At 37.0% G+C, this 27,577-nt stretch overlaps 1 protein-coding gene and 1 non-coding gene across 35 annotated transcripts in view; one reads left to right on the top strand and one right to left on the bottom strand.

The window, feature by feature from the left end:
• The window catches only part of LOC114273920 (uncharacterized), a 255,485-nt gene that overhangs the window by 163,093 nt on the left and 64,815 nt on the right, over positions 1 to 27,577 (bottom strand). The window lies entirely within an intron of this gene.
• LOC114295680 (NAD-dependent malic enzyme 59 kDa isoform, mitochondrial) overlaps positions 8,823 to 27,577 on the top strand; it is a 29,690-nt gene continuing 10,935 nt past the window's right edge. For 14 of the 30 annotated variants that reach the window (XR_014352422.1, XR_014352296.1, XR_014352481.1 and 11 more), the window contains exons 1-10: positions 9,091 to 9,352; positions 13,116 to 13,306; positions 13,398 to 13,459; positions 16,146 to 16,268; positions 21,675 to 21,803; positions 24,265 to 24,537; positions 24,671 to 24,777; positions 24,900 to 24,993; positions 25,372 to 25,485; positions 25,696 to 25,761. Coding sequence is in view for 6 of the 30 variants with exons in the window: in XM_082907451.1 (XP_082763577.1) it covers positions 21,768 to 21,803; positions 24,265 to 24,537; positions 24,671 to 24,777; positions 24,900 to 24,993; positions 25,372 to 25,485; positions 25,696 to 25,761 (690 nt within the window). In the remaining 24 variants the exon portion in view is untranslated. Of the gene's footprint in view, positions 9,353 to 13,115; positions 13,307 to 13,397; positions 13,460 to 16,145; positions 16,269 to 21,674; positions 21,804 to 24,264; positions 24,538 to 24,670; positions 24,778 to 24,899; positions 24,994 to 25,371; positions 25,486 to 25,695; positions 25,778 to 27,577 lie in introns of all 30 variants that reach the window. The other 16 variants (XR_014352493.1, XR_014352330.1, XR_014352324.1 and 13 more) reach the window with 3 other exon arrangements.

Raw genomic sequence — 27,577 nt, 5'->3', positions numbered from 1 at the left:
TTATCGTCATACCGGGCTGTTATTGATTGCTACCGCCAGAGGGTTACATTGTGTACCTTGAGCGGGGAGTGGTTCCATTTTTTGGGAGACCGGGTTGGTAGTGTTTTGCCACCGGGGTATGATTCGCGAGGGCGAAGTGAGCTTAGTAGTCTACTTGCCAGCTTTGAGAGTGGTGAGACCCAGGTTGTATTACCGAGGGTGGTTTGTGAGTATTCGGATGTCTTTCCCGAAGATCTTGTTAGTTTGCCACCTCACCGAGAGATAGAGTTCTCTATTGATTTAGTGCCTGGTACGGCGCCGATTTCTATGGCACCTTACCGTTTTGCTCCAGCAGAGTTGGTTGAGTTGAAAGTTCAGCTCCAGGAATTGCTAGATAAGGGCTTTGTTCGCCCTAGTGTTTCACCGTGGGGAGCACCGGCCCTCTTTGTTAAAAAGAAAGATGGTGCCTTGAGATTGTGTATAGACTACCGGAAGTTGAATCGGGCTACGGTTAAGAATAAGTATCCTATGCCCCGTATAGATGATTTGTTTGACCAGTTGAAGGGTTCCCGTTGTTTCTCTAAGATAGACTTGAGATCGGGTTACCATCAGTTGAGGGTCAGGGAGGAAGATATTCCTAAGACGGCATTCCGTACGTGGTATGGCCATTACGAGTTTTTGGTGATGCCATTCGGACTTACCAATGCACCGGCAGTCTTTATGGACTTGATGAACCGGATTTTCCGGGAGTTCTTAGACCGATTTGTGGTTGTTTTCGTGGACGATATCCTTATCTATTCGTCTTCTGAGGAGGAGCACGAGGCACACTTGAGAGTGGTGCTTAAGTTACTTAGAGCCCATAGGCTGTATGCCAAGTTTGGGAAGTGTGAGTTCTGGCTGGGGGAAGTCAAATTCTTAGGCCACGTGGTATCCGGGGAAGGGGTGTCTGTTGATACATCCAAAGTTGAGGCAGTGCAAGATTGGGCACAGCCTAAGAGTGTGTTTGAGATCCGCAGTTTTCTGGGATTGGCTGGGTATTACCGTCGGTTTGTGAAAGATTTCTCCAGGTTAGCGTCACCGTTGACTAGACTGACTCGGAAGGGAGTCAAGTTTGTGTGGAGTGAGACTTGTGAAAAGTCGTTCCAAGAGTTGAAAATTAGATTGACCACCGCTCCGGTGTTGATTATTCCGGAGAGAGGGTTGGGTTATGCGGTTTATTGTGATGCTTCACGAGAGGGTTTGGGTTGTGTGTTGATGCAAGAGGGAAAAGTGGTAGCTTATGGCTCACGTCAGTTGAAAATACACGAGAAGAATTACCCCACACATGACCTAGAGTTAGCAGCTGTGATCTTTGCCTTGAAAATCTGGAGGCACTACCTTTATGGTGAGAGGTTCGAGGTATTCTCGGATCATAAGAGTTTGAAGTATCTGTTTACACAGAGAGACTTGAATCTGAGGCAGAGGAGATGGATGGAGTTCATCGAGGATTATGATTTTGAGTTACATTATCATCCGGGAAAGGCCAATGTTGTGGCCGATGCCCTTAGTAGGAAAACCATTAGTGATGTAGCTTGTATAGCCATCCGGGAATGGGAGATGTTGGGAGCACTTGGCGAGTTTGATTTGCTACTGGGCGAATCTGTCGAGGCTGCGGCCTTGTTTTCTGTTGTTGCGCAGCCTACACTTGTGATTAGAGTGTTAGAGGCACAGAGAGGTGACCTTGAGGTAGAATCCCTCCGAGAGAAGATCTCCAGTGGGAAAGTTGAGAAGGGTTTGACGGTGTATCCCGACCTGAGTGTGAGATACCGAAACCGTTTGTTTGTACCGGAGTCTTGCCGAGAGGAAGTACTCCGAGAGTTTCACCATTCGCGCCTTGCGGTGCATCCGGGAGGTACTAAGATGTATCAGGATTTGGGTCGCCAGTTTTGGTGGCGGGGTATGAAAAGAGATGTGGCTATTTTCGTATCGAAGTGCCTTACTTGCCAGCAAGTGAAGGCCGAGCATCAGAGGCCAGCGGGTTTGTTGCAACCCTTGCCTATTGCCGAGTGGAAGTGGGAGCATGTCACTATGGACTTCGTTGTAGGTCTTCCGAGGACTCAGCGGGGTAGTGATGCTATTTGGGTGGTTGTAGACCGGTTGACTAAGTCGGCGCACTTTATTCCTATGCGCGTGAGAGATTCGGTAGATCATCTTGCCGATTTGTACATTCGGGATGTAGTGAGATTGCACGGGGTCCCAGTGACGATCGTCTCAGATAGAGATCCTCGTTTTACTGCTAGGTTGTGGCAGAGTTTGCAGAGTGCACTGGGCACTAAGTTGACCTTTAGTACGGCTTATCATCCTCAGACTGACGGGCAGTCCGAGCGTACTATTCAGATCCTCGAGGATATGCTTCGGGGTTGTGTCCTGGACTTCAGTGGGACGTGGGAGAGGCACTTGTCATTGGTAGAGTTTGCCTACAACAATAGTTTTCAGTCTAGCATCGGTATGGCACCGTTTGAGGCCTTGTATGGCCGACCGTGTAGGTCTCCAGTGTGTTGGGCCGAGGTGGGTGATGCACCTTTGTTGGGTCCGGAGTTGGTTAGGGAGACGACGGAAAAAGTTGAGCTTATCCGTAAGAGGCTTGTTACAGCCCAGAGTCGACAAAAGAGTTATGCCGATCGTAGGAGGAGGCCTTTGGCGTTTGAGGTAGGTGATCATGTCTTCCTGAAGATATCACCTAGGCGAGGTCTGATGAGGTTTGGGAAGAGTGGGAAGTTATCCCCTCGGTTTATTGGTCCTTTTGAGATCCTTGAGAGGATTGGTGAGGTTGCTTATCGGTTAGCCTTACCGCCGCAGTTGTCCGGGGTACATGACGTGTTTCATGTGAGTATGCTTCGGAAGTATGAGCCAGATCCATCACATGTGTTGGATTGGACTGATTTAGAGGTAGATGAGGATGCCTCGTATAAGGAGAGACCGGTTCGGGTCTTGGATAGGCGGGATCAGGTCCTGCGTGGCAAGACCATTCCTTTGGTGAAAGTCTTGTGGAAACATCACGGAGTGGAGGAAGCCACTTGGGAACGTGAGTTGGAAGTCCGAGAGAAATATCCGGACTTGTTTGTTGATATGTAATCTTATATTTAAATTTTACGTTATGTTGAACTTAAGAGCTTTTATATATGTCTTAAGTTGTAAAACATTGAGAATGTTTTGATTATTGGAAGCATGTTTTGGAACTTGCCTCGTATGGTAGTTGGATGTAACACTATATATGTTGAATATATTGTTGACATTGGAAAGTTAGTGCATAATGTTGGTGCATGTTAATAATACATATGTTGTTTACATATTGTGATATGTCTCTTGTTAAAGGGATGGGATGACCGGTAATGGGTCGAATTGTTGAATGTTAAATTGTAACATTGTCTAAAATGAAGGAAAACTTGTTTTGAAAACTTGTGCTTAATTTCGGGGGGGAAATTCTTTAAGGGGGGGAGGTTATAGCGATCCCGGGTTTACCCTTGTTGTACAGTGATCCGGACATGTGTCCGTGGATGTTGGTAGTTGGTTATTATCGTGTTTACATTCCTTTTTCTTCGTATTTGAGTTATAGGATGTGTTGGGCGGATTTGTTTCAGGTTGGTTGAGTTTAGAAACCAAAACTAGTTGCCCAGATTTTTGGCCTGTCCGCTCGAGCGGAGGTGTTGGCGCTCGAGCGGGGAATACATCCATCCAGTATCTTGTTGTGCAGTGTTGTGAGCTCGAGCGTAGGGTTGGGAGCTCGAGCGGAGGCCTGGTTCTGCAAAAGCGCTGAGCGAGTGCATTCTGCGCTCGAGCGGGAGGTTGGCCGCTCGAGCGGAAGTCTGTGAGTGGCCGCTCGAGCGGGGTGTTTTACGCTCGAGCGGAGACCTGGGTTAAAGTCCTGAATTTGTGACTCTTTAAATCACTTTTTCACTTTCTCTTCTCTCTCTTACTTTTCCAAAATCACCATTGTTGAGCCTCTCACTCTAGACTCTACCTTCTCTCTAGGTTTTGATCTAGTAGGAGTGATTTACTCACCTTTGGCCTTTACAAAAAGGTTGTTGATCGTCGAGGGCTTCATTTTAATCTGAAAATCTCAGGTTTTGGAGCACGTTGGGTTTTGTCGTCTTCTCCTTTGGGACTCCGAATTTGAGGTAGGGATAACCTACTCCTCTCTATGGGTTTTGTCTTTAAATTTTGGTATTTTGAGATGTTGGGCTTGGTTTGGTAATTTTGTGAAAGTTTGGGGCTTTTGTGTAATTTTACAAAAGTTGGGGTTTTATTCATAATAAACCTAGATGCATGTTTGGCATAGAAAATGGAATGATTGTTGAATCATTGATGAAAATGGGACCTAAGGGTTGAAATGGTAATTATGGAAAATGGCCTAATTACATTGTTTAATTAATTGGGATAATTAATTGGTGAGAAATGAGGAAATGAAATGTTGATTGAATATCCATTTGTGCATTTATTTTCTGTTTTAGAAATAACTGCCTTGGGCTATCGGTGGAGGATAGTCGAGATTGTTGTAGACAATGCATGATGATTAGGTAAACGGAAACTAATCAATGGAATGTGTCATGGAACTTGACGGTTGATAGAATACATTAATTGTATGTATTGTGTGATTGTATATAGAACCAATGTGTTTATATACGTTATGTGTAGAGGAGGAGATAGGGGATGTACTCCGCGGTTTAGGGGAAGATAGGGGATGTACCTCTAAACCGGATAGGTATTGGGAGGAGATAGGGGATGAACTCCGTAGACAGAGCTCATATGCTTGTCTAGAGAAGTGAAGATAGAGCTCATATGCTTATCTTTGTGAAGTGTGGATACAGCTTGTATGCTTATCTGTGGATATTGTTGATATACATATCTGTTGTAGAGTGTGGATACAGCTTGTATGCTTATCTGTGGATATTGTTGATATACATATCTGTTGAGAATGTGGATATAGCCTTTATGCTTATCTGAATGTGAGATATAGTTTTTATACATATCTGTGGAAATGATGATAGAGCTAGCATGCTTATCTGTTGAAAAAGGGAAAATGAAAAGTAATTGGGACTTGTAAGTCGTTGACATAAATATGTAATTTATGTGATTGTATCAGTGTTGACCAACTATCAATTGCTAATGTTTTAGTCATTGTCCATGGTTGGTTTAGTGTATTTCTACTGGGCTGTGGCTCACCCTATATGGGAATATCATTTTCAGGTACAGGAAGCATGCCACCTCCAAGGACATAGCTTGGGAGGCTAGAGGCGGACATCGTGTAGTTGTTTTACTTTTGATGTATTACATGTAACTTCAAGCCAAGGGCTTAAAGGTGTAAACGAGTTAGTACTCTTTTGTTGAAACCAAGTGTTAACTTGGAAAGCTGTAAGCCCGTAGGGCATTTTGTTTTGATGTTAACATGTGATACTTATGTAATGAAACTCAATGAAATAAAGGAATGTGGTTAGTTTATATGTAAATGCTTGTATTATCTGATGGGTTTAATGTTATTATTTTGAGGGCGTTACAATAACTACCTCTCTTAATGTTACACATGAAGAAGTTATTGAAACTGAATGGTTTTCATTAGATTGAAAACTCGGAGATACAGTACGTTATATACACTCCACATGTTTACAAAATATCTAACGAAAATATCTACCTAACTCACTCTGTTACAACAAGTTGAACTAACACTTGACTTGTTTGGTTTGTAGGACAACGTATCTCTAGTCTGGTCTTTGTGTGACTTTATATTAAAAATTATGATGTAGGAATGTTTAGTGACTCTGAAATGGGTTTTGGAAGAACTACTAAAGTCCTTGTAGATGAAAGCAACAATATAAATTGTTAGGTTTTTATTCTTGGCAATCCCGTTTAACAAAACTCCTTTCAGTTGTATTTGTTTTTGCATTTTTATTTTCGTGAGGCTATGAGTTTATTAGATGTGAATCTAACCCGAATCGTGCCTTGTAGAGAAGTTTGTGATGTTAATGCTTTCAAGATTGCCACTTCGCTGATTATGACGGGGGTCGAGCTGCTCGCCCCCGAAGCAAAATGCAAAAGTGCATTCAAAGTTGCTTGTCCGCTCGAGCGGACATTCCCCCGCTCGAGCGGAGAATGCTGAGTTCCAGAAGTTTGCTGAGTCTGCAAATATACTGTGATCCGTGTTTTCACGCTCGAGCATCCATTCCCACGCTCGAGCGGACCTCGCGATTTCAGATTCTATAAATTCGCAAGTTGCTCCAAATATAAGATTACTCCTCCAGATCTTCTTCTTGGATAGTAAGGTTTATATCTGGGGATATTTTGATGTTTTTCTTTGATGTTTAATTGAGTATTCAACTCATGGGTTAAGAAGAATACATCAAAGGTTTGTTTATTCATTCTATACAAAAGAGAGAGTTGTTCTTCGGTGGATTCTGAAGAATTCGAGCCTGAAGCTTTGGTGGATTCTGGAGTGGCTCATCGTCAAGACAATTCCGAGGTGAAAACGGGGTTGGAAGAGGCACATAGGGGTTGGTTCAATTCGGGCGTGGATTCGCTAGATAATTGAGAGCATACCTGTGTAATTCCTTTATATCTTCTTAGTGGATTGTTTTGTGGCTGTTGCCCATGGTTTTTTTATCACAATTGGAGGTGCTCCAATTGTGGTTTTTCCACGTAAAATCGTTGTGTCGATTTGTCTTGATTGTTTGATTGGGATTGTTGTTTACAGCTTAAAATTGATACATAATCACAAATCAACATCTAGGAGATTTCTAGATTTTTCACAAATTTTTTTGAAAAAGATTATATAATCAAACTAATATAGAAGTGGATGTAGCACTTTGTATATTTTTCATTTCTCTTAACTTAAATTCAACTAGAAGACATTGAATCCTAATAGAATTAAGCACTTCATTTTGTTGAGGGTGCTAATTGAAGCTCCAGAGGTGCTTTCGAAAGATAATCATAATTAATACTTAGAATCAACTTTAACATGGATAAAACTCCTAAGATTTAATTATTTAATTGTACTCTTTATGGTGTGAATTCAGATTTAGATCCAACAGATCTGGAAGTAAAGTCTAACAAACCTAGAGATGTAAATAAGAATCACCTCATTAGATATGTACCTACACATATATCTTTGTTTTTTGGGATGACCTTACCTAAACAAACTAGAAACAATAATGCACTAGAAATAGAAACCACAGAATTATGGAAACAATCATGTGGTCATCTGACTGTACATAAGTGTACATATAAAGCCCAAGAGTGTCTAGTTATTACAACCAAAGTATTATCATTCAAATGGAGTTGTATATTATTTATCAAAAAATAAAATAAAATAAATGGAGTTGTATAAAAAGGCTACACCTCCATGTGTTGTAATATTGATTTCCATTTAAATTCCATCATCACGAAAGGTTTCAAGTCCAATCTTTTCTTGTTTACAATTGTTTCTTGTCAATTATTTTCATAATTTTCTCATTTTGTGAGAAAGATGTCATGAACCTCTCAGATTTGAAAATAGTGACTATTTACTTGTATGAAGTAGGATTTCCCTTGTCAAATTTCATTACTTACACCTTAGGTTGGACGTCCAACAACTTTAAACATTGAAGTTCATTCATGCTTATCCATTCCTAACATTCATTTATGCTGAATGTACTCTATGTCGTTCTCCATATTTTCTAGTCTTTAAGCAGAGTAAGTAGACTACATAACTGCTTGTAAACCCATTTTTTCCGACAAACTTCGTGAGGATTTATTTTTCACGTGATTTTACTTTGACAGATTTGGGACTTCAGCAACCTTGGTTGGAAGGAGAGGAGTATCTATCAATTGTTGATGAATTTATGGAGGCAATTCACACTCGATGGCCCAAGGCTATTGTGCAGGTTTAGTTATTTCAGAAATATGACATCTTGTTTGATGTGTAACCAATATCATACTGATTACTTGATGTTTGGTGAATATTATCAGTTTGAGGATTTTCAAATGAAGTGGGCTTTTGAAAGACTGCAACGGTATCAAAAAAGGTTCTGCATGTTCAATAATGACATACAGGTGAATACTTGGTGTTGTATTCTGCTATTCTCCATGGCAAAGTACTTTAAGATTGTTAAGGGTGACTCTATTATAATGACATTTTTGTCACTTGTCATCATGTTGTATAGGGAACTGCTGGTGTTGCACTAGCAGGATTGCTTGGAACTGTAAGGGCACAAGATCTACCATTGACTGACTTTGTGGACCAAAAGATAGTTGTAGTTAGAGCTGGAAGGTACTGATGAAGTTCAATTGTAATGGCTGTACTCCTGGTTTAAGTGTTACTTCTTTATGGTTTAGGGTGGTTGGTAATATCAGCTGTAAGTTGCGTCTTCTTATTCTTTTTCTGTCTTTCAGTGCAGGGCTTGGTGTTTTTAACATGGTTGCACAAGGCTGTTTCAAGAATGGCAGGAGCTGGAGCAAATCCTCTGTCTTTCCTACTTGATAAAGATGTGTGGTTCTACAGGTATTACTTGCTCTCCAACTTTTTTGTTCTTAATGTCAATTACCGTATTAGCCTTTATTATGTGTTACTGTGGATGAATATTTCAGAATGGAACAACAACTTCAAGAAGATTGGTTTGCACAGTTTATCCTCTCTTACAACACTCCGAATTTCAGGCGGAATTAGCGTGGCAGAAGATGAAGAAGAAGAAGAAGAAGGTGTAGCGGGGTCCAGCTTTCCGATAGATGGGAAGTTGCTGCCCACCTCTCTGATCGATCTTCAGATCGGGGGTTTCCGAAATCTGGAGAAGCTATCTTCTAAGTTGTTTCAAAGCCTCACCTCTCTTGAATATCTTCAAATCTGGCACATTTGGATATCAGGGGATGCAAAAAACTCAAGGCCCTACCACACGGATTGCAGAGCATCAACTACCTCACTTCTCTTCAATCGCTGGAGATGAATATTTCACAATGGAACAACAACATCAAGGAGATTGATTTGCACAGTTTATCCTCTCTTACAACACTGTTGATTGAAGAAGAAGAAGAAGAATAAGGTGTAGCGGGGTCCAGCTTTCCGATAGATGGGAAGTTGCTGCCCACCTCTCTGATCCATCTTCTAAGTTGTTTCAAAACCTCGCCTCTCTTGAATATCTTCAAATCTGGGGTTGCCCTCGGCTCAAATCTTTACCAGTGCAAAGGCTGCCTCCCTCACTTAAGAGATTTTGGATTGGTGGAAGTCGGAAACTAACAAGGAAGTGTGAAAAGGGGAAAGGCAAGTATTGGCCCCACTTAGCTCACATACCTGATGTTCAATGTTTTTGATGAGTGATAAGCTCTGTTGTGGAGATTCCCACCGCAGTTTTACAAGCACTCAAATTGCCAGGTATCAAAACTTAAACTAATTTTATAAATATAAACATTTAAAAAATATTTTCAGATTTTAAAAACAAAAAAATCATATGAAAAACATTAAGGTGGTGTTTGGGAAGAATTGTAGTTGGGTTTTTTCTCATTTTTTTTACTAAAAGACAAAAATTTTGCAAAACCAAAAAAAAAAAACACATCCAAACAAAATATCACATCCAACCCCATAATCATTTCACTTTTTCTCTCACAAATATCACATCCAACCACAAAAAAACTAAACTATCTTCCCAAACACAAAAAAAAAAAAAAAATTCTTCAATAATATCCTACATCTAAAAAAACCTACATAAAAATCCACTTTCCAAACACCATCTAAGTGTTTTTAATTTTTATTTTTTTACTTTTACAGATATTAAAAAACTTAATCAAGCAATCTAATTGATAGTAAAGATTTCTATCATTGCTAATTTTTAATGTCTTTTTGCTTATTGATTTTCAAAAAAAATTTGAATGAGGGATCACTGAAATATGCAGTATATCATATTTTCAAGTTAATCGAATTTTTTTGGATGAGTAAGTTATTTGCGAATTCATATAAAAATTTAAAATAAAATGAATTTGTATTTTCAATTAATAAAAAATATTTTTTGAAAATAATGAAAAAAATATGTTAAATTTAAATTTGGAGGACCATTATGGAATGAGTAAATAATTTTTAAAATTTTGTTTGGTTTTGGAGTTTTCAAAAAAAATTAAAAATTTTTAATTCGTATTTTTTTAATATATTGGCTAATTTGTTTTATTTTTTAGATGCATCTAATCTACATATACTTAAAAAAAATTAAAAATTAAAAAATCTTTAAAAAAATTTAATAAATACAAAATACATACAAAAATGTATTAAATTTGTATATTTATTAATATTTAGTGATTTTTTAGACAATTTTTTTCATAAATTTTATACATTTTAGGTGTATTTAGATTGAGTGGATCTAAAAACTTGAAAACCTTGATTAAATACTTAAAAAGTTCACTAAAAACAATAAAATACAGATTGAAACTTAAAAATTATTTTTGAGAACTCCAAAACCAAACAGAGTTTCAAAAATTATTTCAGATTCTAAAAACTAAATGAGTTTTGGATTTTTAAATTTTTGAAAATTATTTTTAGAATATACAGCCAAACAAATTTTTAGAAAATTATCTTTCAAAATTGATTTCAAAAACCAAACCTTAGTTTTTTGGGTTTTCTGCTAGTCATTAGTAAAATATTTTTGTATTTGTTAAGTTGTTTCCTATATAGTGACCGGGAAAAGTTAGATTGAAAGTGATTAAGCTGGTACAAATTCTTGTTGAAGGGAGAATTTTTTTGAAAAAAAAAGAAAGAAAGACAATGAAATGCTGTGATGTAAGTAGTTTGCAAATGCTTAGAAAAATTAAATAATTTTTTTGTTGTTGTAAGAGCTAACTTAAAAAGTTATAAACAAATATACGCATATCAGGTGTCCAAATTTCATTTTTGTGAGTTGTTTAATAAATATGGAAACTGAAAGCAATTTTAATTGTATATCTGGAGTCGTTACATTTTTTGTCTGAAAAAAAATTTAGAGTATTAAGTTTAATCAATCTATGAGGGATTATTTGATACAGAAATTATAGCGACCCCGGGTTTACCCTTGTTGTACAGTGATGCGGACATGTGTCTGTGGATGTTGGTAGTTGTTTATTATCTTGTTTGCATCCTTTTTACTTTGTATATTGAGTTATAGGATGTGTTGGGCAGGTTTGTTACAGGTTGGTTGTGTTTGGGAGCCTAGTGTTGCTGCCCAGATTTTTGGCCCTTCGCTCGAGCTAGGAGTTTGTCGCTCGAGCGAGAGTTGAGTTTGTGTCTGGTGGGGTCGAGCCAGAGTGGCTTCGCTCGAGCGAGCGATGGCGTCTGGTTCTGGACCTGAGAGTTGTGTTTCTTGGCTCGAGCGAGCTTCTCTTGGCTCGAGCGGTCTGGTTTGTTCTTCGCTCGAGCAAGAGGTCTGTCGCTCGAGCGTGATTGTGGTTGCAGACCTGAAGGTTTGAGTTGTTGGCTCGAGCGAGCATTCTTTCGCTCGAGCGCACTTTTGGGTTTTTGGCTCGATCAAGAGCTTCTTGGCTCGAGCGAGAGTTTTCTGTGTCTGGTCGCTCGAGCGACTAAGTCTTTGCTCGAGCGAGCGTGTTTTATATCAGCGGGCAGTAGCGATTTTGAACATCACTTTTTCACTTTATTTTTCTTTCAAACCTAGATCTGAGACTCTCTCTCTCTCTAAACTTACACCCTCTCTAAGATTTGATCTCCCTAGAGTGTGAATCTAGCCTAGGGCCTTTGTTAAAAAGATAGAGGGCGTTGAGAGCTTTGTTTTAATCTGAAAAAGTTTGGATTTGGAGCACGTTGATCTTCGAGTCTTCATCTCCTTTTTGGCTCAAACTTCGAGGTAGGGATATCCTACTCCTCTCTATGGATTTTGTCTTTAAATTTTGGTATTTTGAGATGTTGGGGTTGGTTTGGTAATTTTGTGAAAGTTGGGGCTTTTGTGTGATTTTACAAAAGTTGGGGTTTTATTCATAATAAACCTAGAAGCATGTTTGGAATAGAGAAATGAAATAAATGTTAAATCATTGATGAAAATGGGACCTAAGGGTTGAAATGTTAATTATGGGAATAGACCTAATTACATTGTTTAATTAATTGGGATAATTAATTGTGAGAAATGAGGAAATGAAATGTTGATTGAATATCCATTGTGCATTTATTTTCTGTTTAGAAATAACTGCTTTGGGCTATCGGTGGAGGATAGTCGTGATTGTTGTAGACAATGCATGATGATTAGGCAAACTGAAACTAATCATTGAAGTGTGTCATGGAACTTGACGGTTGGTTGAATACATTAATTATATGTATTGAGTGATTGTATATAGAACCATTGTGTTTGTATACGTTACGTGTAGAGAAGGAGATGGGGGATGTACTCCGTGGTTTAGGGGAAGATAGGGGATGTACCTCTAAACCGGATAGTGTTGGGAGAAGATAGGGGATGAACTCCGTAGATACAGCTCATATGCTTGTCTAAAGAAGTGAAGATAGAGCTTATATGCTTATCTTTGTGATGTGTGGATATAGCTTTTATGCTTATCTGTGGATATTGTGGTTATACATATCTGTTGTAGAATGTGGATATAGCTTATTTGCTTATCTGAGAATGTGGATATTGTTGTTATACATATCTGTTGAAAATGTGGTTAGTGCTTATATGCCTATCCGTTGAAAAAGGGTAAATGAAAGGAAACTTGGACTCATAAGTCGTATGACATAAATATGTGATTTATGTGATTGTATCAGTGTTGGCCATCTATCAAATGCTAATGTTTTAGTCATTGTTCATGGTTGGTTTAGTGTATTTCTACTGGGCTGTGGCTCACCCTATATGGGAATATCATTTTCAGGTGCAGGTAGCATGCCACCTCCAAGGACATAGCTGGGAGGCTAGAGGCGGACATACTTTTGTCGCTTAACTTTTGATGTATTACATGTAACTTCAAGCCAAGGGCTTGATGTGTAAACGAGTTAGTACTCTTTTGTTGTAACCAAGTGTTAACTTGGAAAGCTGTAAGCCCGTAGGGCATTTTGTTTTGATGTTAACATGTAATACTTATGTAATGGAACTCTAATGTATAAACGAATGTGGTTAGTTTATATGTAAATGCATGTCTTATCTGATGGGTTTAATGTTGTTATTTCGAGGGCGTTACAGAAATGTGCTTTCAAGGATCTAAATACAAAGAAAGGTTTCTTCCGATAGATTTCCTAGTCTGCTTTTATTTCTGAGGCAGCCACAACAAATGGAAGAGTTCACATTTCTTTCCAGCTTGGTGCATTTGTCCCTGGATATCCTGTCCATCCAGTGATTGTTTGCTATCCCCTTGTACACTTTGACCAATCCGGGTAAGAATTTTCTTGAGTTGAAACCGTTTTGGTGTTGTCTTTTGTAATATCTTTACCTAACTTGCATCATATGGCCTTTCATTTTGTTTAGGGGAAATATAGCTTTGGGAAAGCTCATGTTTAGAATGTTCATAGTTTCACAATGTCATGGAGGTATGTTGAGTGATTTTTTATTTATCTATAGTTGCATATAGTGAAAATGTAGTGAGCTTGGCTTCCCCCACTATTTTTGTTTGTAAAATTTTTGGGTAGTATGTTGTATGAGGTGGCAATTCATATATATAGGTTGTTATAGTGATGCCCCAATTTGCTATTTTTCTTTTGATAACTAACTCACTCTCGCAAATCATCAATACTGATTATTCATCAGCTTAAATGTACATGCATTTATATGATGTGGCCTTAACTATATTATAATTTGAATTTTGGTTACTGGATAACTTGTATGTTACAAAAAGTTGAAAGAAGTCATTTACTAAATTATATAGGTCAAGTATCTTCCTGTTGTTTTACCCCTTGAAAATTAGTAGGAAAATGCTACCCATTTTGCTCAGAGGATGAATCGACATTATTTGATTAATCTTTGCTGCCTTGTTGGCTTTAGTTGATATTTTAATATTAAGTATATTCTTATACATCAAAGTTTTTAATGGGCACATTACATACAATTTGTTAATTTTTTGTGTATTGTTAACATATTTTGTATTTCATATGCTTAATCTCCCTGAGCCATTCAGAACCAGTGGATGTTTAACACACTGTAAAAATATTGTAATTGAATTTGTGTGATGTTATGTCTACTGCATTTGTGTGTGGAAGCCTGCCCTTTTTTTTTTCTCGCATCCGTGCTCAAAGAATCAGCAAATTGATGATTCCTGGTCTTGGGATTTCAAATAATAATATATGTATATATATATACAAAGATCAAAATTTTGTTTGGGTGTGTTGTTTCAAATAGTACAGAAACAAAAACATCTCGGAAATATTTTATGAAATGAAGATAAAATAGAAATGTTTGAAAATATAAATTGAAATATATCTAAATGTATAAAAGCCTAATAATTGATTAATTAAACAAATTGAGATTCATATAGTCATTCACGTAAAAGAATTAAAAAACTAATGTTACTATGAACTAAAATTATTAAGTATTGTTAAATAACTCAAATTTATTAAACAAAAGTTTCCAATAAGGACTAAAAGTTTACTTAAGCAACAGTAATAAATGTTTATGAAAATTTCTAAATTTGTATAGATACAATTTACTCTTTCTGTATATCACACTATGTTTCGGTGTGTTTCACTATGTTTTGATGTGTTTCAATGAAAACACTAGAATTTATTATTCCATTAGTGTTTCGTTTCGGTCTCTTGGGAAATGGAAACATTTCGGCCATTTCAATGGAAACAAACGAAAATTTTGTTCCTCGTATATATTTGAGATAAATCCATGTCAAAGAGTTTTTCATTCATGTGTTGTCTATGTTTTTCATGTTATTTGGTTCCAAACAAATGGCATATGTACCTATTAAAATTGGGTGTAATTGCACATGCAACAGCTCTCGTGTCTTCTATGTGCACTATGTTAACTTATTACAATTGGAGGAATAGTTTCCTATTGTCAGTCTTTAGTTTGGGAAATTTGTCCCTTTTTGTATTCTTTTAGTAGCTGTTGGTGTATTGCCTTGATTCTTAGGGGCAGAGCCATGTATAACAAAGTTGGGTCAAGTGACCTCACTGGAAATTTGTGAATCTGAAATTATTATTCAGACTTTTTGAAAATTTTATTTTAAATGAGGTCAATCTTGAACTAATTTCATAAAGCATAGAGATTAATATATAATCATGTTACCCCTTTTTTCCTTCTAATATTTTAGTTATTCTTTTTCATTTTCTTCTTTCTTTGAATTCTTTTGTAGATGTTCACGTGTTACCCACCTTATACGTCACTATTATCCTAATATCCAAGGAGATGATTGCGGCATTATGTGACTGTTTAGGAGAGGATTTGCGCTTATATTTAAAAAATGTGAAAAAAAGAGAGAGGAGAACTTGTGGCATTAAAAAGGAATTGTCAACAAACACAGTGGGTGTTGTTTTCTTCAACTAAATTAACTAAACAAACCTTATGTTCAAAGGATATATCTGAATTAAATTTGTTCAAAATTTTAGTGAAGGAAAATATTATACATTTATGATTTATGGAATCAATTGTTTAACTTTATTAGCATTTATGGAATTTTAGTATTAGTGATGCAAGCGGTCAGTTATTAGATTTTTGTAAAAATTAACTATTGTGGTTTTTGCTTTCATTATGGTATTTGTAATTTGGTAACTATAAATTACTTGATCCAGTTTTGTGTATTACACAAGTTTATTAGTGTACATTATGTATAATTGAAGGTTGATATTAGTGGTGAATTGTTTAATGGACATTTCTGTCTCCGCAATGGTTGATTCTGCACTAATACGGAAAAGAATCCTATTTTTGTGAACTTGATGATTATCTAACAGCACACTCCATTTTGGATTTGTCTTGATTTGCCAATTGAGTTGCCTTGAGTATTTATATCATTCTCTCTAAGTTATTTGTGGATATTGAGATTTTAATCTATCAATTCATCCGTGATGGATATATGCAAACTAGCCATGCTATAGCTACCTCTCTTAATGTTACACATGAAGAAGTTATTGAAACTGAATGACTTTCATTAAATTGAAAACTCAGAGATACAGTACGTTATATACACTCCACATGTTTACAAAATATCTAACGAAAATATCTACCTAACTCACTCTGTTACAAGCTGAACTAACACTTGACTTGTTTGGTTTGCAGGACAACATATCTCTAGTCTGGTTTTGGATTGTTGCTGAGTCTTGATTGGTTACTATAACTGTACAAACATCTTATTCCTATGGGGACATCATGCTGCTTGCAAAAGCTTCCGAGTCCAAATAGGTCACTTTTCGTGCTCCATGTGTTTTGACTTTTATAGTTTGAACATTCTATGAAGTGCTAGATTTCAGCTCTTAAACTTAATTTGATGGCCTTTTTTTGCGATGGACCAAGAATATTTGATGCAGCTGCAATGATGGAATTTACATTGTCTCCTTGGGATTTCATAATGTATTTAGGCGTAGGCCTTGAAACACACCATTTAACGCTTATAATTCCTCTCTTCCAAAATAAATAAGTTGAATTAATGTTTTTATTAATGACTATTGATTAATCTATATATTACTGAATGGAGGAAGGATCACAGATTAATTTGAAAAAATAGAGGTGAAAAACGCAGCAGAGAAGTCTTGAAAAAACTAATGTGCTAGTAAAAGGTCTTGTATTCCTTTAGTTCTAGCAAGGAGATTTTTTCGTCTCAACTGGAGTCTTGAAACAAATCTTTAAAATGTAAATACAGTATTACTTCTATCTATATTAATTGGTTTTTTTCCAAGGTTGTAGTAAACAATGAATTGTTAACTAATGGAGCATGAAAAAATAAAATACCTTGGAAATGAAATTTAAGGTCGTAATTTTGTGGGAAGAAGAGTATACATTATGTTGATGTTTGGTGCATCATAGAACTTGACATGTACACCTTGAATCTTTAGTGAAGATGAACATAAGCCAAATCAAGCAATGTATCTGGCTGTCCAAATTCTTAAGCATAGTTCTAGCTGCTTAATCTTGGCTGGTGAGGAGTAGATTGTTTTCAAACTTGGCATGTTGTATGGTTTCAGACTTTTCTTAGGTGTGCTCTTTCTAATTTATCAGGCAGTCACTCTTACAATTGAATCCAAGTGTGCTGAGAACACACCATGGTTAGATTGATTACTAAAGTAAAGAAAAATACACAGATGAAAATAAAGTTGTCTGTGACCATGCAATTTGTGTTTGTAGTTTAAGTTTATTATTAGAGTTAGGACACCTCTTAGGTAGAGCTCTCATAAAAATAAATAAATAAAATTTGTATGTGAGATAGTGGAATTTTTTTTATATTATCTGTGTACCCCAACCCCTAGTAGCCTTTGATGAGATCTCTCCTACAACCCCCCCCTCCTCTTCCCCCTTCTTCTTCTTCACTCTTTCTTTTTCTCTAATATATTTTGTTTCTAAAAGTAATGGTCTTGATGTTTTGTTGTTTGTATTGTTAGTGTCATATCGATTCACTTGAAAAAAATACTCAAGGCCAAGATGATAGTTTTGTGTCCTTAGCTAAATGAAGGATCTTAAATTGACTGCATGATAGGAATGAGACTTTATACCACCGAGTATGTTTGGTGGCAATTATCAGCTTGTAAACAAGAAGTGATTTAAGAATTAATTATAATTTCTCTTTAGCTAGAGAGAAATAATTTGAAGTAATGACGCATTGCTGTTGCTTTTCTCTCCATGTCCTTATTGATAACATTGAAGATTTTGCTCCAATAATATATAGTCCTACAGTAGGATTGGTTTGCCAAAACTATTCAGGGTTGTTTAGATGGCACGGGGAATGTACTTCAGTGCAAAAGATAAAGGAGAGATGATGTCCATGATCTATAACTGGCCTGGTTATCTGGTATTTTGGAAATCTAGAATGCATTAATGTACAGTTTTGTTCTCTTTATTGCTTTTACCTACTGGTTGGTGATACATTAAGAGTGTCAGCCTCAGTTACATTTGCCTAAGCTAGATACAGGACAGACAACAGCCGTATGAGCTGCAGCTTCAATTGTAGTATGCTGCAGCTCATCAGATCAGCCACAGCTTGAAGGTTGTTAGTTTAGTTGTTAGTTTTTTAGAACTAGAGTTAGATAGTAGTTATGGTTACGTTAAGTAGTTAGGAGTTACGGTTAAGACAGTGTATATAAATCATTGTAAATCTATCCGTAGAAGGTCTGGAAAATTGAGATCAAACTTTCTTTTTGGTATCAGAGCTCTGAGCTCCTACGAGTAGAGATCCTTGGAGATCCTTCTATGGCTACTCCAAACCCTATACCTCCATTAACCTCCATGGATACATCTTCAAGTTCTTCTTTACCTGCAAATCTTACACTATTGATTTCCAATCTGAGTGCCTTAGTGCCTACAAAGCTTGATTCAACAAATTACATTGTTTGGAAGAGTCAACTACACAACATCTTGAAAGCTACGAAGCTTCTTGGATTTGTTGATGGTACCACAGTATGTCCCTCATCTGTTCTTCTTGATTCTAGCAATCAAGAAGTTTTGAATCCAGCTTATACACAGTGGATCAACATTGATTCTCATCTGTTGAGTTGTATCACTGCTACATTGTCTCCATCTATATACACATCTGTCATTCATTATCAGACCAGCACTGAGGTCTGGTCTGTTCTTGCCAAGAGGTTTACATCTCTTTCTAGGTCTCACATTCATCAATTGAAGAATAAGCTCAGTTGTATTGTTAAAAAAGGCTCAACAATGGAGGATTACTTGAGTCAATTTAAATCCATTTCAGATCAACTTGCTCTGGCTTCATCACCAGTAGATGATGAAGATTTGGTTCTCTTAGTTCTTAATGGTTTACCAGACTAATATAATGCTTTCAAGACTACCCTTAGGGCTCGATCTGATCCTATTTCCATGGAAGCTTTGTCTTTCTTGCTGTGTTCTGAGGCCATTCATGTGGAGTCTTCACTCAAACAATCTCATACCTTCGAGATTTCTTTTGCTTATGCTGCAACCAGAGGTAACTATAGAGGAGGTAACAAAGGAGGTCACAGAGGTTCTTTTCGAGGCAAAGGTTCCTCCAATTTTTCCAGAGGTTCAGAGAGTGGTGGTAGGTTTCGAGGTAGTTCTCAGCATGGTGGTTCCTTCAAAGGCAGTCAATATCACAGAAGTAGGTCCACTCCTAATCCTAATGCTATGATCTGTTAGATCTGTGGAAAGCTGAACCATTCTGCCCTAGATTGCTGGTACAGAATGGACTCATCATTTTAGACTAGTCCACATCATTCCTCTTCTATCTATATGTCTCCATCTACACATCAAAGCTCTCCTACAGCCTACGTTGCTTCTGCCTCATCATCGTCTGTTGCCTCAGCCCCTTCTTCCTCTTCCAACTGGTTTCTTGACTCTGCTACAACTAGTCATATGACTAATGATCTCACTAATCTCGCCTATTATCAACCTTATTCCGGGCCAGATCAAGTTGCTATTGGTGATGGCAACACTCTACCTATCACTCACACCGGTAATGGTCTCCTTCCCACACCTAAATTTCCTTTTCATCTTCACAGCATTCTTCATGTTCCTTCTATCTCTTCCAATTTGGTTTCAATTCATCAATTAGCTAAGGACAACAACTGTTCTATACTTTTGATGCCCATTCTTTTCTGATCCAAGACAAAACTACTCAGACGATGCTGTATAGAGGTCCTTATGCTGATGGCCTCTATCCTCTTTCTACATCATCTTCTTCTGCATCTTCTTCTTCACCAGCTTGCCTCTCCTGTACAAGGTAGCCTGTTGCTCCAAACTGGCATTTTCGACTAAGCCATCCTTCTTCTCAGAAGTTTCATCAAGTTATGACTCAAAATAAATTCATGACTTCATCTTCTGTACATAGTCCTAATAGCTCTACTTTGTGTGAACATTGTCGTGTGTCTAAGAGTCACAGGTTACCTTTTTGCTTGTCTAATTCTACTGTTGATGTTTGGGGTCCCTTTTCTGCCTCTTGTTCTGGATATAAGTACTATGTTCTCTTCATTGATAATTTTAGCAAGTTCACTTGAATTTTTCCTCTTCATTACAAAAGTGAAGTTTTTGCCAAATTTTTGGAATTTAAGGCATTTGTTGAAACACAATTTACTATTCACCTATAGGTTTTGAGGAGTGATAATGGGGGTGAATATCTTAGTCTTCTTTTCAAAATTTTCTCAAACAAAAAGGCATTGCTTACCAGTTAACATGTCCTCATACACCTGCTCAAAATGGAGTAGCAGAAAGAAAACACAGACATTTAATTGAAACCACTATCACTGTCATGCATCATTCTTCCATGCCCTTGATTTACTGGTTTGACGCTCTTGCTACTGCAGTCTTCTTGATAAATAGATTACCTACTCTTAAACTGAAAATTCATACTCCATTTGAAGTTTTATTTCTTCACAAACTAGATTATCAGTTTTAAGAGTCTTTGGTTGCAGGTGTTATCCTTGGCTTAGGCCTTACTCTTCTCATAAGCTTCAACCTAGATCTATCCCTTGTGTATTTCTAAGCTACCAACCATCTACTAAGGGCTATACATGTCTTGACCCTCTTACTTAGAAAGTCTATGTGTCTAGACATGTTGTGTTTGATGAGTCAAAGTTTCCTTTTCAGATGGCTTCATCTAGCTCTTCTTATTTATCTGATCTTTCTACTTTAGTTCATTTTTTCTGGTTTTCTTCTCCTCAGTCTACTTCATCTTCTACTTCTTCTCAGACTGCTTTTCCTATCTCTGCTTCTTCTGCTCCTATCTCTGCTTCTTCTCCATCTCAAATTTCCTCTCCATCAGATCTTCCTATTGCTCCTTTTCCTCCTCTCTTTGTAGCAGCACCTTCTATATCTGTAGCAGCTCCTCCTATCTCTGTAGCAGCTCCATCTCCCTTATCTGCTCCTGCTCCTTCTCAGGTGCCTCCAGTGCCTATTTCTTCTCTCTATATCGATCTTCCCCCACTACCTTCTTCTCATACTCATTCCATGATCATTAGGTCCAAGAGTAAGTGCCCTGCTGCTCCTTTTTCTTCTTCTCTTTGTCTTATTGCTTTTATAGCTTCTCTAGATCACTGTGAGCCAGAGACCTATCAAGCAACTGCTCAGTCTCCAGCTTGGCAAGCTGCCATGTTAGATGAATATCAAGCCATCTCCTCAACTGCTGCTTAAGTCTCCCATGCCACAGCTGCAGCCTCAGTTACATTTGCCTAGGCTAGATACAGGACAGACAACAGCCGTATGAGCTGCAGCTTCAGTTGTAGTATGTTGCAGCTCATCAGATCAGCCACAGCTTAAAGGTTGTTAGTTTGTTAGAACCAGAGTTAGATAGTAGTCATGGTTAGGTTAAGTAGTTAGGAGTTATGGTTAAGAGATTGTATCATTTCTATAAATCATTGTAAATCTATCTGTACAAGGTATGGAAAATTGAGATCAAACTTTCTTTACTTTGTACTTGTACCAGATCAGATGGTAAACAAAGCAAGGTATAAAAATGTGTTCAGTGTAGCATTATTGTTTGCTGTGAATAATGAATATATACGTTACAAAATGAGCACATTTGCTCGCTTAGAAATGAAAATTGGTTCAGCACTCCTTGCAGCTTAAAGGTTATGTTCATCATTGCACTTGACATATCATGGGTATACGGCTTCTTCTGTATTACAGGTTGACATGATTGTCCTGACTGATGGTAGTTGCATTCTTGGTCTAGGTGATCTTGGGGTCTAGGGAACTGGAATACCCATTGGAAAACTTGATATGTATGTCGCTGCTGCTGGAATCAATCCACAGAGAGTATGCTCTACTCATCTCTCTTAATTATGTACAGTTTCATGTAGGCATAGCACAAACAGATGTACACCAAAATAAATTTGGTATACTAGTGTGTGTCAATGCATAAACACCTGTGCACACTGACAAGTAAATACACACATTTAGTACTGGGCTGACTCACAGATGCTTGCCATGCTTGATATGGATCATAGCACATTGTCATTGCATGCATCACGCTTATTGAAGGTTACCTATGCTTGCTTATATGTTGGTTATGTTGTTATATTTTCATGCTTTGCAAAACATATTTCTATTGGCTATTTTCCATCAATGTGGATATTATATTGATGAAAGTGCATATATATGAGATAGAAGGTTAGATGCGTGGAGAACTAACAGTAATTTCTCGTCCACCTGACCTCAAAGATACTAGTAACTATGATATTTATTATCTTATATTATATATCCAGTTTTGGATTAACTGTTTACCCTTTTCATTTTACTTTCTTCTATACCAATCTAGCTGTGTTCATCTATACTTCCAGTTATGCTTGATGTTGGTACCAACAATCAAAAGCTTCTTGAACACCATCTTTCTATTGACTTTGTGCTGTTTATTTTATGTTCAGTGGTTCCTTTTCTTTATTTAATATTTTATTGTTTCTATTATTTCATACTTAATAGAAGTTTAAGGGCCGCATTTTTGGGACTGAATATATTCAATCAGATCTCTTGCACTTTAACATAATTGATTATTATCTCTCTTATAGACTGTAATAGGCCTTAAATACTGCATGCCTCTCTCTCTCTCTCTCTCTCTCTCTCTTCACACATGTAGAGAGGAGAAGTGAAGTTGCTTTGTGCTAATTAAAGTTTCATGCATCTCCTTCATTTGGTTGTCTGCTTTCTTAATATCTGTGATTATTTTGGCATCATTTACACATGTTTTAAGCAACATGCTTGTTCCCTTGTAAATATAATATTATCTACCTTATACAATAGAAGTGTTTTGTTGATGGAGATATACATGTTTATATCTGATCATTCTAAGAACTCCATAAAACTTAGAAAAATCTTCTCAGTGGAATATTCTTGTCAAATGAAGTTGCTGTGAGCCTGGACAAGTATTTGTTGTCATCTTTTGAGGGTACTACGCAAATGAACTATGACAATTAGACTATAAAGCTTCATGGGTGCTGATTATGTAATATACGTAAATAAAATTACCCTGGTTGAGCAATGTACTTGAGACAAAGTGACTAGGATAGCATAGGATCGTTTTTGTTTATTAAGCAATAGAAAAATATGGATTGATCTAATGCATCCCAAAAATTACTCAAAATTTGACCGTCAGGCAACCTGTCCTAGGCCATATTTGACTGTCTTAGTGTGACTTTATATTAAAAATTATGATATAGAAATGTTTAGTGACTTTGAAATGGGTTTTGGCAGAACTGCTAAAGTCCTTGCTGATGAAAGCAACAATACAAATTTTTTTGAAAAAGATTATATAATCAAACTAATATAGAAGTGGATGTAGCACCTTGTATATTTTTCATTTCTCTTAACTTAAATTCAACTAGAAGACATTGAATCTTGATAGAATTAAGCACTTCATTTTGTGAGAGTGCTAATTGCAGATCCAGAGGTGCGTTCGAAAGATAATCATAATTAAAACTTAGAATCAACTTTAACATGGATAAAACTTCTAAGATTAATTATTTAATATTACTCTTTATAGTGTGAATTCAGATTTAGATCCAACAGAACTTGAAGTTAAAGTCTAACAAAACTAGACATGTAAATAAGAATCACCTCATTAGGTATGTACCTGCATATATATCTTTGTTTTTGGGATGACCTTACCTAGACAAACTAGAAACGAAAATACACTTAAAGTAGAAACCACGGAATTATGGAAACAATCTGATTGTACATAAGTATACATATAATGCCCAAGAGTGTCTAGTTATTACAACCAAATCATTATCATTCAAATGGAGTTGTATATTATGTATCAAAAAATAAAATAAAATAAATGGAGTTGTATAAAAAGGCTATACTTCTTTGTGTTGTAATATTGATTTCCATTTAAATTCCATCATCATGAAGGTTTCAAGCCTAATCTTTTCTTGTTTACAATTGTTTCTTGTCAATTATTTTCATATTTTTCTCATTTTGTAAGAAAGACATCATGAACCTCTCAGATTTGAAAATTGTGACTATTTACTTATATGAAGTAGGATTTCCCTTGTTAAATTTCATTACTAACACCTTGGGTTGGACTTCCAACAATTTTAAACATTGAAGTTCATTCATGCTTATCCATTCTTAACATTCATTTATGCTGAATATACTCTATTTCGTTCTCCATATTTTCTAGTCTTTAAGCAGAGTAAGTAGACTACATAACTGGTTGTAAACCCATTTTTTCCAACAAACTTCATGAGGATTTATTTTTCACTTGATTTTACTTTGACAGATTTGGGACTTTAGCACCCTCGGTTGGAAGGAAATGAGTATCTATCAATTGTTGATGAATTTATGGAGGCAATTCACGCCCGTCGGCCTAAGGCTATTGTGTAGGTTTAATTCTTTCAGAAATATGACATATTGTTTGATGTGTAACCAATATCATACTGATTACTTGATGCTTGGCGAATATTATCAGTTTGTGGATTTTCAAATGCAGTGGGCTTTTGAAAGACTGCAACGGTATCAAAAAAGGTTCTGCATGTTCAATGATGACATGCAGGTGAATACTTGGTGTTGTATTCTGCTATTCTCCATGGAAATAGTAAAGAATATAATAAGACAAAGTACTTAAAGATTGTTAAGGGTGACTCTATTATAATGACATTTTTGTCGCTTGTCATCATGTTGTATAGGGAACTGCTGGTGTTGGACTGGCAGGACTGCTTGGAACCGTAAGGGCACAAGGTCGACCATTGACTAACTTTGTGAACCAAAAGATAGTTGTAGTTGGAGCTAGAAGGTACTGATGAAGTTCAACCGTAATGGCTGTACTCCTGGTTTAAGTGTTACTTCTTTATGGTTTAAGGTGGTTGGCAAATCGGCTGTGAGTTGCATCTTCTTATTCTTTTTTATGTCTTTCAGTGCAGGACTTGGTGTTTTTAACATGGCTACACAGACTGTTTCAAGAATGGCAGGAGCTGAAGCAAGTCCTCAGTTTTTCCTACTTGATGAAGATGTGTGGTTCTACAGATATTACTTGCTCTCTAACTTTTTTGTTCTTAATGTCAATTACTGTATTAGCCTTTATTATGTGTTACTGGGTATTTATCTTCTAATAAAATGTGGAGAACATATGTTTGAACATATTTGTAAAGGAGATTTTTTGAATTTTTTTTAGTGTTATCAACTGAATTTCACCTTTTTTTCAAAGTAGCGATAATCAATTACTTATCTGCATGTAACTGAATGAACGGTGGGAATGAATCTGCATTGGATTGAAAAGAAAAACTCATAATATGGCAATCTGAACTTTGTCGTTTCATTTACATTTTCAGAGAATGATCCATTTGACTTTTGGTTCATCTTTTTTTGAGAAGTACTGGTTTAAATGCAGGGTCTCATTACAACGGAAAGGAAGGGTGCTGGTCCAGCAACTGCACCATTTGCTAAAGCCCCTGGGGAGATCAAGGGTTTGGGCCTTAGGGAGGGAGCAAATCTCGTTGAAGTGGTAAATCTTACTGGAGTGTTTTTTGGCAGCTTATTTAAGTTGATGCAAGGCTGATATAGATTGATATTGTGTGGAAAAGAAACCTTTGGTTGTTTAGCTTGCTTTTTGGGTACATGCAATTGTCTCAAGGATGTTTGCTGTTATCTTTTAGAACATTGTGTATGCTTTCATAATTTAGAAAACTAATTGCGGGGAATGGATTTTGTTTAGGTTAAAAGAGTGAAGCCTCATGTGCTTCTTGGTTTGTCTGGAGTTGGAGGTATCTTCAATGAGCAGGTGGGCAGCCCCCTAGGTTTGTTTTGCCCTTCATTACTTTCAAATGAAGCATAATGAACCAGTGAAGTTTGCTTAGTTTTATTTGGAAAGGCATGTTGGTTCTGTACTATTTATTTGGTTAGTTGTTGATAAATGGTATTAGTTGGGGAAAATACATTAACATTCCCCCTCCGGAACTCCTTTGCTTTGCAAGTTTGTTTGTTCTTGTTTCCTAGATGTAGGCAATACCTTTTAGAGATAGTCTTCATTAACCCTTTTATCATTTTACTTTTTCCCAACTTTTGCTAAATAATCAAATTCTTACAAAAAACGTACAATTATTTATTACTAGGATAAAGGAGTATACCTTATCAAGATGTCATTTGGTTGTATCACTATTAGTTAAATCCACTTGGCTCAACTCAACAAAGACCTAATTTCAACCTCTTGGAATTGACTACATGAATATTTTCCCAAAATGCTCTCTGTAGAGCAATACCTGTAACACCGCAATTTTCATACCCAAATGATAATACAATAATCATGGCTCTTCAAGGTAAGTCTGAAAATAAATCTCCACACTTGCATTACATGATACAAATAGTCTTCATGCGATAACACATTCGCTTCAAATCAAATAACTTAAACAAATAAATACCCTCATGGGTTCACAAGTTCCCAAGGCTTAGGCCCGGTTACACAAATCGGTTATTCAAACCACACAAATATAGCCCTTGGCTTACAAAACAGAGTCACGCAAAATGAGAGCATTGTGCTCCCAACACACACACTTTCACGCCCTTAATTGGGCGGAATCACCACGTCCTTTCTTGCACAAAAATCCCGTAGGGTGAGCTCAGTAGGAGATCCTTAACAAAATATATACATTTTATACAAGTCTCAAGATGATGAATGCACATGCCATGCTATGTTCTTTTAAAAGTAAGACGCATCTACATATTTTAAAAATCATCATGCTCAATGATGTCATGCAACTCCAACTGTTCAAAACTAACCAATTTAACTCAAGGGGCAGTATATACAACTCTGGTAATCCCTAGGTCGGTGCCTGCAAGTAGACTATGCAAGTACTACCAATTGTCATTTTTACCGGTATTAACCAGAAGGCTTGACACCTATCCGCGCGACTTTTTGGTCTTTCACCAAGAACACTCAGGCCAACTTAATCAATTTCATCTACACCTCTTATCAAGACTTACCACCGTATTTACCCCAAAACCATTTCATGAAAATCCATTTCCCAACATTTTTTTCTCAATGCAAGGTATAGCGACCCCGGTCTTTTTCCTTTTGGTTGTTGTACCCGGACTTAGGTTCCCTGGATTCTCTCATTGTATAATTGTGGTTGTCATCCTTTATTTTCTCTTTTTGAGTTATCGGATGTGTTGGGCAGGTTTGTTTTAGATTGGTTGGGTTTGGAAACCAGGTGTTACTGTCCAGAATTTGGATTGGTCGCTCGAGCGAGGGTTGAGTTTTGTGTCTGGTGGCTCGAGCCAGGGTTTCTTCGCTCGAGCGAGCGTTTGCGTCTAGTATAGACCTGAGAGCAGTGTTTCTTCGCTCGAGCGAGCTTCTTCGCTCGAGTGAGCGAGGTGTATGTTTTCGAGTTCTTCGCTCGAGCGAGCGTTTCTTCGATCGAGCGAGCCTGTCCAGTTTAAATAGGCAGCAGCGGGTTTTTGATCAGTTTTTCATCCTCTTCTAGTTTCCAAACCCTAGGTCCGACTTCTCTCTCTCTAAACTCATCTTCTCTCTAGGTTTTCATCTACTTCTAGTGTGAATCCATCTTAAGTTCTTTGTAAGAAAGATAGAGGGCGGCTTG

This window comes from Camellia sinensis, chromosome 2 (genome assembly GCF_055761805.1).
Source record: "Camellia sinensis isolate YWXY chromosome 2, ASM5576180v1, whole genome shotgun sequence".
In the NCBI taxonomy this organism is placed as follows: domain Eukaryota; kingdom Viridiplantae; phylum Streptophyta; class Magnoliopsida; order Ericales; family Theaceae; genus Camellia; species Camellia sinensis.
This window is presented reverse-complemented; position numbering and strand designations above follow the sequence as displayed.